We start from the raw sequence: 13,629 nt of genomic DNA on the forward strand, positions 1-13,629 counted from the left end.
TAATCACTTCATGCCTTCGAAGAATATGCTATACACCTGTGCCAAGACTTCTGCGTGTTTGGAATAAGGTATACACTAAAAATATAGAAAGGAATATGTTTGTGTTTTTTCCCTATATCCTTAAAAAGCATTTGCCTTAGGTTTCTATTGCTGTGAAGAGACACCATGACCACTACAACTTTTATAAAGGAAGACATTTAATTAGGGTGGCTTACAGTTTCAGAGGTGTACTCCATTATCATCATGGCGAGACATGGCAGCATACAGGCAGACATGGTGCTGGCTATATGGTGTTAGTAGCAGGGAGTGGTCTGTCTGTCACCCCCACCCCCACAGTGACACACTTCCTCCAACAAAGCCATACCTAGCAGTGCCACTCTGTATAAGCTTATGGGGGCCAGCCACCCTTAAACTCCCCCAGCATTCTTAGTGTTTAGTATGTTTGCTAGCGCTCTACTCTTTATCATTGTTCAGTGAGATCCAATTATTTACCATGTTTTGTTTAAAAATGAGCTGTACCTACACAAATACGACCATCTAGAACTGGGCTGTGGGCCTTGAGGAGATGGGTTACTTAGCAAAAGTGCTTGCCATGCCAGTATGAGGATCTGAGTTGAGATACCCAGCACACACACACACACACACACACACACACACACACACACACACACACAAAAAAAAAAAAAAAAAAAAAAAAAAAACCTAGGCCCAGAGCTGCACTTTGGAACCCCAGTGCTAGGGAGGCAGAGACTGGTGTACCCCCGAAACTTGTTGGCTAGCCAGTGTCCCCAACCAGTGCATGCCAGATGCAGTGAGAGAACATGTCTTAAAAAATAAGATGGAGAAAACTGTCGAAGGCACCCGATGTCAGCTTCACACACACACACACACACACACACACACCACTCAATAAATAAATAAACCATGTCATTACATGATTTTTCAAATCTCCAAACATAGCAAAATTTTTAAGAATTAATGTAGTATTAAATGTGTTATTTTGGTGTCTGAATCATATGGAGAATATGATGACTTGGATAGCAATGTCTTCTGTAAGCAGTTCTAAAGACATGTAAATAGTTTGAAAATTCAACTCCTTATTGAGTTTAAGAGAAGTTCCCTCAATGTGGGTTCACAGCACATACTCCTGCTGTCTTCTTGATTTACCATCCTCCCTAATCATCACTGCAGCCTCTAATCTGCAGATTCCAGCCATTCTGGAGGTTTTGTAGCCAGCACCCTCCCAAGGATAGAATAGCACCTTCAGCATACAATGCTCTTCAGTTTTGCTATCCCTCTGTACTTCAGTGTGTGTGTTTCTCTCTCTCTCTCTCTCTCTCTCTCTCTCTCTCTCTCTCTCTCTCTCTCTCTCTCTCTCTCCTTCCCTTTCTCCCTACATACGTACACGCATGTGTGCTCATGCGTGTACACACACACACACACTAATTTATAACCAGAAAATTACGAAGGTTTGCTATCTACTCTTACAGTAATCTCATAATTTAATATCTACCAGAGTGTATGTAGGAGAAGGTAAAAAGAGTCTCTCCCTGATGTTAGCTTAGAATTTAGGGGGAAGCCTGGAAGGTCAAGGTAGTGAATCTTTTCTGCACATGCCACACTGACTCCCACCAGCTTGATAACACCTGGAGATGTCCCTTGTTCCGTCTCTCACTTCTTTTCTGAAGGAAGGTTGAGATGTTGCTTTTTGATTCCTATTATGCCAAGTCTGGAATGAGAGTCAATCTGCTATGGCATCTCCCTAACAGAACGAGCTGAACTAATCAATGAATTGAATTATTTTCTATCACTGTCTAATTGAAATGAATATACATTTGAGAAGACAAGTGTATTTGGTATCATTCTAACATCTTAATGGAAATAGACTTAAGGATAAATATAACAAAGTAAACTAATGTAAGTTTTATTATAAGATAGAAGCCAAGTAAATGAGCTCTATTCCTTTAAAAAAAAAAAAAAGGCTGTAGCACTTTGTCCATGTGCAGTTACTAACAGTGATTTATATGTCATTTGGGGATAAACTAACTGACATTGATGAATTAAATAGTGTTTCAGTATCTACATACTGATAATCCTTATGATATAAGCAGTATAGCCTTTTGATTTTTTTCTATGGGGGATAATATTCCACCAGCTTAGGAGTGAGAACAAGTGTGAGTGTTGATGCTTTCCCTTTGTAATGAATGCAGCATCGCTCAGAAGTTCAGGTTTCAGTTTTCCCATCATGAGACAATATGATTACATAAAAGATACAAAGGTTTAAACCAAGCTAGTGGGAACTCACGAACTTTAGACCAACAGCTATGGAGCCTCCATGGGACTGGACATAAGGGAGACAGTTGTGTAGCTTGATCTGCTTAAGGGGCCCCCCGGCAGTAGGATCAGGATCCATCCCTGGGGCATGAGCAGGCTTTTTGGAGCCCACTACCTATGGGGGGTGGACACTTTGCACAGCCTTGATACAGGGGAAGGGGCTTGAACCTGCCTCAACTGAATGTACCAGGCTCTGCTGACTTCCCATGGGAGGCCTTACCTTGTCAGAGGAGGGAATGGGGAGTGGGTTGGGGGTAAGGCTGGGGGGCAGAGGAGGGAGGAGAGGGGAAATCTGTGGTTGATATGTAAAATGAATAAAAAAATTCTTAATAAAATAAAGGTACAAAGGTTTAAGCATACCTACTCTAAGAACATTAAATACACCTTCCTCTACAGTTAATCTCAGTAATGGGGGGGGAGGTAATTCACTTCTCATTGAAGTGAATCTGAGAAATCTATAGTGAATACTGATTAAATATACAGTAGATGACTAAAAGTAATAACAAAGTACCCAGTGTGTCTTTTATTGATTATAGTTATGATTCCATGAATTGTTGAAAATTACAGCTGAACAGAATTAGTGAGTGTGGTCATTAGTAAAAGAATCTGCATATTAAAGTGAAGAGTCAAATATATATGTATGCATACATGCAAACAGTCAAATTCATTTCAGTTCCTTATTATCTTTTCTAGCTTCTAATAGTGTGGCTTTTTTCTTCTTAGAATTACACTAGGAAAGTCTTACATTTATTATTTACTTACTACTATAAAACATCATAACTGTGGATACTGATAAAGTTCAAGATTAAGATAAAATTAGGGATATACACTGTCAGTAAAAATAGGCTTCATTGCTGAAAGTTAAAAAGGTAACCTTTTGGAAGCATCATAAGGTCCTAAGATGCTTGCACAGAAACACATGAGCAGCTTCATGCAGTGATAATTTAGTCAGTCCCCTTGAGCCTTGTGACTGGCCGCAGTTAAATGATCCACTGTTTGATGATGCTGTGATCTAAGCCTTGTGAGCAGCCATAGTGAGATGATCCACTGTTTAATGGATTTATGGTTGTGTCTATCTTAGTGACTTGCCAAGCTTTGTTTCCTTGAACAGATGACTCTTAAATATCTGCTGAAATTTTCCTTAAGTAGTTGTTTGGAAGAAAGAACAGGGAACATTTTTCCTTGGATATAATTCAATCTTACTTTTAAACTCATCTGAATTGGCTATGTTGAATGAGCCTTTTCTTTGCCCAGCAAGCAAGGCTGTTGATCAGAGTTATGTCTTTGTTTCCTCTCTGCTTTGAAAAGTTACCTTCTTGTCAGCCTGACATGAAATCTGTGACTTCCTATGTTGGGACCCTGAAAAGACATGCAAATCATATACTGGATTCTCTGCTTCTGCGCCCGTTTCTGATTTGTCTGCTGTGAATATGAGTATGTAAGAGAAATCATACAGAGTGACCAGAGTTTGACCCACCCTGGCATTGGGGACCATCCTTAAATGGTATCAGTACCAAGATAATGTCCATATTGCTAGGTCTTGCCGTTTTGGGACTCTGTACTCACTCCCTGGGCATTTTCTGAATAGTATGGCCATCTCTAATCTATCTCTTGCCTCCATAGACCAGTGAACACTTTGTTCAGGCATTTCCTAACTTCAGGCATCTACCATGTTGTGCTTATGAAGTTAAGGTGGATGTTCACCCTGTCTCTTGCTGCAATGCCTGTGTCTCAGTGGAAGGGAGAACTGTGTCTTCTGTGGACACGCACAGCCACTGGAAACAGAGTGCTCATGCCTTCAAACTATATCTGCCTCGTTCCTCCAGATCAGCCATGCTGCTCTCAAGGCAGCTGCTTCTTTCTCAGTCTCCAAGACCTTGGTGCTGTGAAGTGCAGGCCATGTTTTTTTATTTTTCTGTTTGCGTGTTTGTTTATTGCTTGCAAATACATGGTAAATCTTTGTAAACATTTTGCATGTGATATTTATGATAGCAAAATTCTACCTACTTTTATAAATTTTCCTAATTTTGTTAAAAGTGACTAATATTTTGTTTGGGCCTCAACCACATAGATAAGAACAGAACCTAGCTAGAGAAATGGGTAGGAAATACTTATTGCTAGATACAATATAAATAAGCACTTCCCATTATTAATCTTGTCCCTCAGATCTTTTTCTTTCATTGGACAATGGTTTGGAGTGTTTAATAATCTAGTATTCTGTCTCTTGCCTGGGATAATTGTAGAATTTCTCTTATTCCTCCTAGCACTTCCAAATTAGATTATTTTCTTCATCTCATCTCTGTCTTTTGAAAAAAGTTTTTAAAATTTACTTTACATACCAATCACAGTTTCCCCTCACTCCTCTGCTTCTGTTCCCTCCCCTACTTGCCTTCTGCCCCCTCCCCCATTCACTCCTCTTCCTTCTCCATTTAGAAAGGGTAAGTCAACAAAGCATGGTATATCAAGTTGAAGCTGGGACCAACCTTCTCCCCCTGCATCAAGGCTGAGCGAGGCATCCCACCATAGGAAAAAGGTTCCAAAAAGCTAGTTCATATGCCAGGTACAGGTGCTGGTCCCATTGCTAGGGGCCACACAAACAGACCAAGCTGTACAACTGTCACCCACATGCAGAGGACCTAGGTTGGTACCATGCAGGCTCCACAGCTGTCATTCTACAGTCCATGAGCTCCCACAAGCTCTGGTCAGCTGTCTCTGTAGGTTTCCTTGTCATGATCTTGACCCCCTTGGCTTGTACAATTCCTTCTCCCTTTCTTCAACAGGACTCTGGAAGTTTAGCCCAATGCTTGGTCGTAGATCTCTGCACCTGCTTTCATCAGTTACCGGATGAAGGTTCTATGATGACAATTAGGGTAGTCACCAATATGATTACAGGAGAAGGCCAGTTCAGGCACCCTCTCCACTATTGCTAGGAGTCTTAGCTGGACTCATCCTTGTGAATTCCTGGGATTTTCCCTAACCCCATAATGGCCCCTCTCTATCAAGATAACTCTTTCATTGCTCTTCCTCTCCGTCCCTCCCCCAACTCGACCATCCTGATCCCTCATGTTCCCCCATCTCCTCCCCTCTACCCATCCCACCACCCCACCACCCACCCCCAGTTTACCCAGAAAATCTCAACTATTTCTTTTTCCAGGGCAATTCATGTGTGTCCCTCTTAGGGTCTTCCTAGTTACCTAGCTTCTCTGGGGCTGTGGGTTGTAGACTGGTTATCCTTTGCTTTACATCTTTATATATCCACTTATGAGTGAGTACACACCATGTTTGTCTTTCTTAGTCTGGGTTACCTCACTCAGAATGATTTTTTTCTAGTTCCATCCATTTGTCTGCAAATTTCATGAGGTCATTTTTTTTTTAACCGCTGAGTAATAACTCTATTGTGTATATGTACCACATTTTTTATCCATTCTTTTGTTGAGGGACATCTAGGTTGTTTCCAGGTTCTGGTTATTATGAATAATGCTGCTATGAACATAGTTGAGCAAGTGTCCTTGTGGTATGATTGAGCATCCTTTGGGTATATGCCCAAGAATGGTATCTCTGGGTCTTGAAGTAGATCGATTCCCAATTTTTTGAGAAACTGCCATTCTGATTCCCAAAGTGGCTGTACAAGTTTGCATTCCCACCAGCAGTGGAAGAATGTTCCCCTTACTCCACATCTTCTCCAACATAGGCTGTTGTAGATGGAGGGTTTCTCTCCAGCTTCCACCAAGCCCCACAGTCCCACAATCCACATATAAAATAATCACTCAGACGCTTATATTACTTATAAACTGTATGGCAGTGGCAGGCTTCTTGCTAAGTGTTCTTTTATCTTAAATTAACCCGTTTCTATAAATCTATACCTTGCCACGTGGCTGGTGGCTTACCGGCATCTTTACATGCTGCTTCTCCTTGCCGTGGCTGCAGTGTCTCTCCTCCTTCTTCCCGTTTCCCCAATTCTCCTTTCTCCTTGTCCCGCCTATACTTCCTGCCTGGACACTGGCCATTAGTGTTTTATTTATATAGAGTGATATCCACAGCAGGCTGTCATTAGATGTAAGATGGTATCTCAGAGCCATTTTGATTTGCATTTCCCTGACAGTTAAGGATGTTGAACAATGTTTAAGTGTATCTCAATCATTCGAGATTCTTCTGTTGAGACTTCTCTTTTTAAATCTGTACTCCATTTTTAAATTATTTATTTATTTAATTATTTAATTATTTGGTATTTTGATGTCTAGCTTCTTGAGTTCTTTATACATTCTGGAGATCAGCCCTCTGTCAGATGTGGGGTTGGTGAAGATCTTTTCCCATTCTATAGGCTGTCTATTTGACCATGTCTTATTGACCATGTCCTTTGCCTTACAGAAGCTTTTCAGTTTCAGAAGGTCCCATTTATTAATTGTTGATCTCAGTGTCTGTGCTACTGGTGTTATATTCAGGAAGTAGTTCTCTTGTGCCAATGTGTTCAAGGATACTTCCCACTTTCTCTTCTATCAGGTTCAGTGTAACTGAATTTATGCTGAGGTCTTTGATCCCTTGGACTTGAGTTTTGTGCAGGGCGATAGATATGGATCTGTTTGCATTTTTGTAGATGCCGCCATCTAAGTTATGCCAGCACCAAATGGGTATCAATGTCTTGTTATGTATTTCTATGAACTTTCCTCTTAGCACTGCTTTCATAGTGTCTCATACATTTAGATATGTTGTGCATTCATTTTCATTGAATTCTAGGAAGTCTTTAATTTCTTTTCATCTCTGTCTTTTCAATACATAAATATCTTTGACAAAAAAAAAATGCATAGCAAGACATTGATACCCATTTGCCCATAAAAAGACAATGAAAGTACTTTTTGACACTTGTTGTTTTGAAAATGGCCTTTAGGGTTTAGCGTCTGAGACTGGGTTTGCTACCTCACAAGTCACTTTCAAGTTCAGTGAGATCCTTCACAGCTGATGTCTAATGTGATGTGGGGGTTGAGTTTCAAGTCAGTTCAGGTGATGTCTGCACCAATCTTCAAGTCCAGAGAATCTGAACAAATGACAGTGGCAACATTTCATTATAGTAGGGGCCAAAGCACCTCCAGGGCTGGGGGAGTGATGAACTCAGTAGCTGCACCACACTGGATTACAGAGCACTGCCCTGCTCCAGTCATATTTCCTCATCCACAAGAGACCCATGTGACAGCCACAGCCATGCTCCTGCAGCTTCCTTATGTTGCTTTAGAGGCATTTCGCACACGTGTATACCTGTGTGTTTGTGTGTGTGTGCACATGCATTTGTGGGTGTGTGGGGGTGCATGCTTGCATGTGTTTTCACCTGCTTGAAAGGCTAACCCAGTTTGTCTAAAATATACTTCAAAGAAATTTAGATTCAAACTCAGTGTATGTCTGGACTTAAACCACTCAGATGAAAACAGAACAAAGATAAGCAGAATGTGTAGGCAGTATTTATTACTAGACACAGACTGAGCATAAATTTAGTTCTGAGCTTCCTGGCAGTAAAGAAAATACCATTGGATTATGTAATGACTGTTATACCATAAAAAGAAATGTGTCTAGTAAACAAACTATTTTCCTGATTAAAAAAAAATATCTCCAGGAGGAACTTATTTACAGCAACAGTTAACAAGAAGCCATGGATCCTGATGTGGAGGTGTTTTTCATGTCGATGTCCTAAACACTAGTCTGTGTAGAATGGGAGATGTAGGATGAACTGGCCAGACATATCCTGCATGGGGTAGATGTGGGCCAGGTGTCTGGTTTTCTGCATTTAGCATGGCTGACTTACACAAGAGAGTGTGCTACCTGGCTGTTGGATGTGCAGCCCTGTGGGTGACTTGTTGCTAATTGAGGCAGGATGCTAATCGGAAAGAGATCTTGATTCTGTGTGGATATTCAGAGGGCCACTGTCCAGAACATGCTTGCTCTGCTTCCACTCAGGACTCTGAGGCTTTCAAGAAGGGCCAGTGTGTTCTTAGAAAAATAAGTAGTCTGCTTGTGGTTTTAGATGGCTGCTCAGATCCTGGACCGTGGGGAACTGTTTTGAATCAGATATTTGCAATGGAAAGGCTAGATTCTATAGAAGAGCTGTCTGGCCCACATGTCTGCTCTTATGTCAGTTCTACACTAGTGAAGAGCAAATGTCTAAGCTGAAGTGTCCTTGTGTGAGCCAGATTCGTCTCTCCAGCAGCTCAGTTTCTATGAGATGTGGTAAGTTAGAAATACGGGCACAAACCTTTTTAAACAGAATACGCCTAGAGTCCAGGGCTGGGATTGTGCTAGGTTGCTTGCATCATGTTTAAAGCCCTGGGTTCAATCCACAGTATTACTACTATTAATAATCATAATAGTAGTAGTAGGAGGAGTAATAATAATAAATAATAATTGGTTTTGATGATCCTCTGTTATAACCAAAGGTCTCCCCAATCAGTTGTCTTAACAAAAAAAAAAAAAAAGGAAGGGGGATTCAGATTGGCCTAAAGGAGGTAAGGTGTTTGTAGTTATGCTTTTCCAGAAGTGGATACTAATTTTTAAAAATGAAAGTGCTTTCCCATTGAGTTCCTTAAGCTGATCTAGTAAGTGCCAGTAGACATTTAATTTCTTAAAGATTTTTCTCCTGCCTAGAATAATTTTCATCCCAGCATAGTTGATGTTTAATTACTCTGGTTTCCTTCACTAGCTATTCAGCACAAGTACCCATTGCTTTATTAGCACACTTGTTGCCAGCACCCTGGATAGCTCCCACTTGTCTTTATTTAATGATGGCACAATCTGAGGTCTGTTTCTAAGCAATCTAGGATGCCAAGTGAAACTGATTTGGGCATAAATGGTTTTGGATTTGTGGGTGAGAGGTTATTAAAAGACAGTAAACAATTGAGTTATGTGATTGTTAGATTTGTGTGGTCATTCCTAGGTAAGCAAGCGTAACAGAAAATGTCAATAATATTTGCTGAGTTTTTATTATGTGCAGGTTACAACATGTATATTAGCTCATTTAATTTTCACAAAGCTCTTTGACACACATATAATCACTATGAACATCATCATCCTTATGTTATAGATATTGATACTCTGAGGTTAAATAATGTGACCCTGGTTCCACAGTGACTAAGTAGTGAGCTGAATGCAAACCCAGACAGTCTGACTCAGCTCCCATGCCTTCTGCTGCTTAAGTCCAGGTCTGTATTAACAGAATAACATTCTTTCTTTGAATACTTGATTTGCCATCAAATCAAATGACAGGAAAGAAGATAGCAGAGGACATTAAGAATGTGCTTGGCTCATGTCTCTGTCCTCCCTAGTCTTTCTCATTGGAGTTTTTGGATATCTATTATGTAAAAATTCTTATAAAAATTTACAACATGTATGATCCGAATGACATCACAAGTCTGTGCTCATTGAGACTCATTTCTCCACTGCATTAAAGACAAAGGACTCTGGGTGTTAACTAACAGTGGAGGTATGGTGCTGAACAGTTGGATGTGGGTTAGGTTACAGTATTATGCCAATTTTCTTAGCATGGAGTATTTTCAGTAATTATTAATATCATTGGATGAGTGTATTGTTTTATTAGTAAAGACCTTTTATCAGAGACCTACTCTAAAATACAACTTCCTTTTCATTATTCATTGTTAAATCAATGGTAGCTATTGGCAAAGGTTCAAGACTGTCCCTGTTAACATGTTTTTAATAGTGTTTGATTTATATGTGCACATACCTCCAGTGCAAGCATGTATATTGCTTACTAATTGCAGCTGTATGCAGTTAAGCATAGTGTTATTGGTATAAAATCAAGGATAAAATATGAAAAATGTATAATTATTAAGTTGAAATTAGTCTTTAACTTCTTTCAGAGATTATAATACAGGTTTGATTGATTTTCCCTTCAGATAGGCAAGTTCCTGGGTAATTTGGGTACATATATTTTTTGCCTTTTATATTAGTTGGGCTTCACTAGAGGGACAGAACTAATAGAATAAATCTCTATCTCTACATAAAGGGTATTTATTAGAGTGGTTTACAGGCTGTGATACAGCAAGTCATTCAACAATAGCTGTCTACCAACAGAAGGTCCAGGAATCCAGTAGTTGTTCAGTCCATGAGGTTGAATGTCTCAGCTGGTCTTCAGTGTCCACCAAAATCCTGAAGAAGTGGGATCTGTTACCAGTCGTAAATGGACTTGTGAGCGACAGCAAGTAGCTAAAGAGAGCAAGCTTTCTCCTTCCATGTCCTTCATGTAGGCTGCTAGCAGAAGGTATAGTCCAGTTTAAAAGTGTATTTTCCCACCTCAAAAGATCTAGATTAAAGGTGTATCTTCCCACTTCAAAAGAAATTCCCAGTTATACCCAGCTATCCCCAATGCAGTCTAGTTGACAACCAAGAATAGCTATCACAACTTTCTAAGTAATTGCAAAATTCTTCCCTCTAAGGTAAAGAATTATGGCTCTGATTTATCCACTAATATGCACTTTCTCTTTGGGCTCATAATGCCTTTCAAACTGGAAGACAGACCCACTCCTCAGAACAAGATTGATGTCCTTACATAAATGAAGAATTTTTTACTTTCCTTCATTTTTATAACCTGATTTTATAAAGAATGTTGCAGTTTGCAGTATCAAATATCTCTGATATCACCTGTCCAACATTGAGTACGTTCACAGAAGTACTTGTAAGAGTTCTATGGAATGCATGTCACTAATGACCTATTAATTTCATTTCAGACAATCCATGGGCACAAGGGACCAATCACTGCAGTGTCCTTTGCTCCTGATGGACGTTATCTTGCCACCTACTCAAACACTGACAGCCACATTTCTTTCTGGCAGGTAAGCAGGTCTTAAATATGTGCCGCATGGTGTGCTTTGGTAGGAAGGTCTCCTGTCGGGCCTATCGGCCAGCCTGCCTTTGGGCCCTTCCTCCCTCCCTTACACAAATGTCAAGTGTTCAGATTGCTGATTATGTGCTCAGCGTCAGCGTGCAGGATGCTGAGAACACAGTTAGCAATCTGGCAGAGAAGCGCCTGCTCTCTCGGGACTTCACTCTAAAGGAAACACAGGTAAACACACGAGCAATTACAATACAGAATCTGAGGATGAGATGGTGGCAAGCCCTCCAGAGCAAGGCACATCTAGGTGGAGCCATGAGAGGTGGAGGAGGAGCACAGGTGAGGCTGGGCTGGCTAGGAATCCAGGGGAAGCTGTACTCAAGCCACTGGTTTACAACAGGCACATTAATGAGGTCTTTGGATCTACTCGAGTGGAGCACAGGACACTGGGTATTTTCCTAGGGTTTTATGCAAGTCCCTTGTCTCCTGTTTTTTTATGTCATGTTTTTGTTTGGGTGGAAGGTTGTTTGTTTAGTTTTGTTTTTTGTTAGTTCAGTTTTTGTTTTGTTTCTATTTTTTTCTTTTCTTTTCTTTTCTTCTTTTTGAAATGATCTTAATAACCCAAGCTTGCCTCCCACCTCTACCTCTCAAGTGCTGAGATTATAGGCATGTACTTACTACCAGGCCTGGTATTCACATAATGTTCTGAATTTCTAAACTATGCAAGACATTCAAAAAAAACTAGAACATCTTCATCTGGTATTTCATAGAAATATATATGTAATTTTGATTAAACTAAATGCTAATTTTGAGTAACTAATTTTTATAGGAGACTACTAATTACCATCATTTCTTCTTCTTTTTAACTCTCTTTAGTCCTGACAATTAGAAAAATATTACCAAGAAATCCCCACGTAGCAGTATTCCAAAATTTTGATGGTAACTTCATTTTCGGAGGATGCAAATAGACTATGTAAGACCAGCATATTGCTTTAAACGCTGAAAAAAGAATTCAAGTTTTGAGACGGCTTCAAAACAACCTGATGATAGTTTAAAAACAAAATCAATAGCTAATAGGATGTAAAATGAATACAATAAATTGTTTGATTAACAACATCCTACTGAAATGTGACACTTTCAAGTCTGTCAGGACCTTTTCCTACTTTTTAATTTAATTTAGCCTTCCAGGTTTTCTCATTGTGTCTCTAGTACCTTAATTAACTCAAATTAAACCCCATCAATCAGAGATCTCACCCAGTCTTCATTTTTGACTCTGAACAATCAAAGGACTGGCATTTTCTACTGTGATACTCCATGAGTCCATTAGGTATCCACCGATGGGCTTAGAACACAGGTCCTTCCAAGAGCTTGCCCGGTCATGTGTTTTCCTACTCACATCTGGCCCAGTGGGCTCTGTCCATTGTGTCACCTGTACTTTCATACAGATTTTCCTGTAGTTTCTGTTTTTCTGGAGTCTTAGGTGGGTACACATTGCCTACATGTCCCAGTGCTAGGTTCTGGCCCACATTGGAGATACAGGGATTAGCCAGTCCCAGGGCCTAGTTCTCAAGGGGACTAGCTTTTCCCATGTTTGCCTTTTTATAAAGAACAAACCAAGCCTCTTGTTTGTTTATTTGTTTGGTTTTGGTCCAACTTTTGTTCAACTAAAAATATACAGTGTTATATAAAAGATAAACCTAATTTGACAGCTTTCCAGTACTTTCTTGAATTTGTTGAGTAGTAAGGTTTTTTCTTACCCTTGTCTATATCATTAAGGTTCTATTTGAATATATTTGTTTGTTTGTTTGTTTCATTTCTTGAAACATTTTCTGTTCCTATCCAGATCTCCACCCAGCACATGGGTGGAATTGTGAATAGTGGTCATCCTTTCTCTTTATTTATTTATTTATTTATTTATTTTTGGTTTTTCGAGACAGAGTCTCTCTGTGTAGCTTTGTGCCTTTCCTGGGACTCACTTGGTAGACCAGGCTGGCCTCGAACTCACAGAGATCCGCCTGCCTCTGCCTCCCAAGTGCTGGGATTAAAGGTGTGCGCCACCACCGCCCGGCATGGTCATCCTTTCTTATTTTGAAAGCCGAGACCATAGACTAGATGGTCTGTTTCCAGTTCCTTTCCAGCCCCTCTCTGCTGGCTCGCTGACGTGTCTGGGTTTTTCTGGATATCTGAGCCTGTGAACTTGGTGCCATCGGCATATGCCAGAGCACTGGGCAGTGCGGCCACTCCCAGGTCCTTGCTTCCTCTAAAACAACATCAGAATGGACAGTGCGGCCAACTCCTGCATGGCTTGAGTTGTGCCCCACCCAGTCTCCAAATTTAACTGGAAAGCGTGGAAAAAGATAATTCTGGCTGTCCAAGAAAAGACGACGACAGCTCTTCCTGAGTTAGAGTGGCTTTCATTGGAATTAAAGAGTGTCTAAGTGCAGTGGGTGACTCTGCTGCGCCTCCCC

The 13,629-nt window shown here is 40.3% G+C and overlaps 1 protein-coding gene across 1 annotated transcript in view; it reads left to right on the forward strand.

The window, feature by feature from the left end:
* Nucleotides 1–13,629, forward strand: part of Wdr7 (WD repeat domain 7) — a 301,023-nt gene that overhangs the window by 280,996 nt on the left and 6,398 nt on the right. The window contains 1 exon segment of the mRNA XM_028857247.2: nt 11,058–11,162. Within this exon segment, the coding sequence (XP_028713080.1) occupies nt 11,058–11,162 (105 nt within the window).

This window comes from Peromyscus leucopus, chromosome 19 (genome assembly GCF_004664715.2).
Source record: "Peromyscus leucopus breed LL Stock chromosome 19, UCI_PerLeu_2.1, whole genome shotgun sequence".
Taxonomy (NCBI): domain Eukaryota; kingdom Metazoa; phylum Chordata; class Mammalia; order Rodentia; family Cricetidae; genus Peromyscus; species Peromyscus leucopus.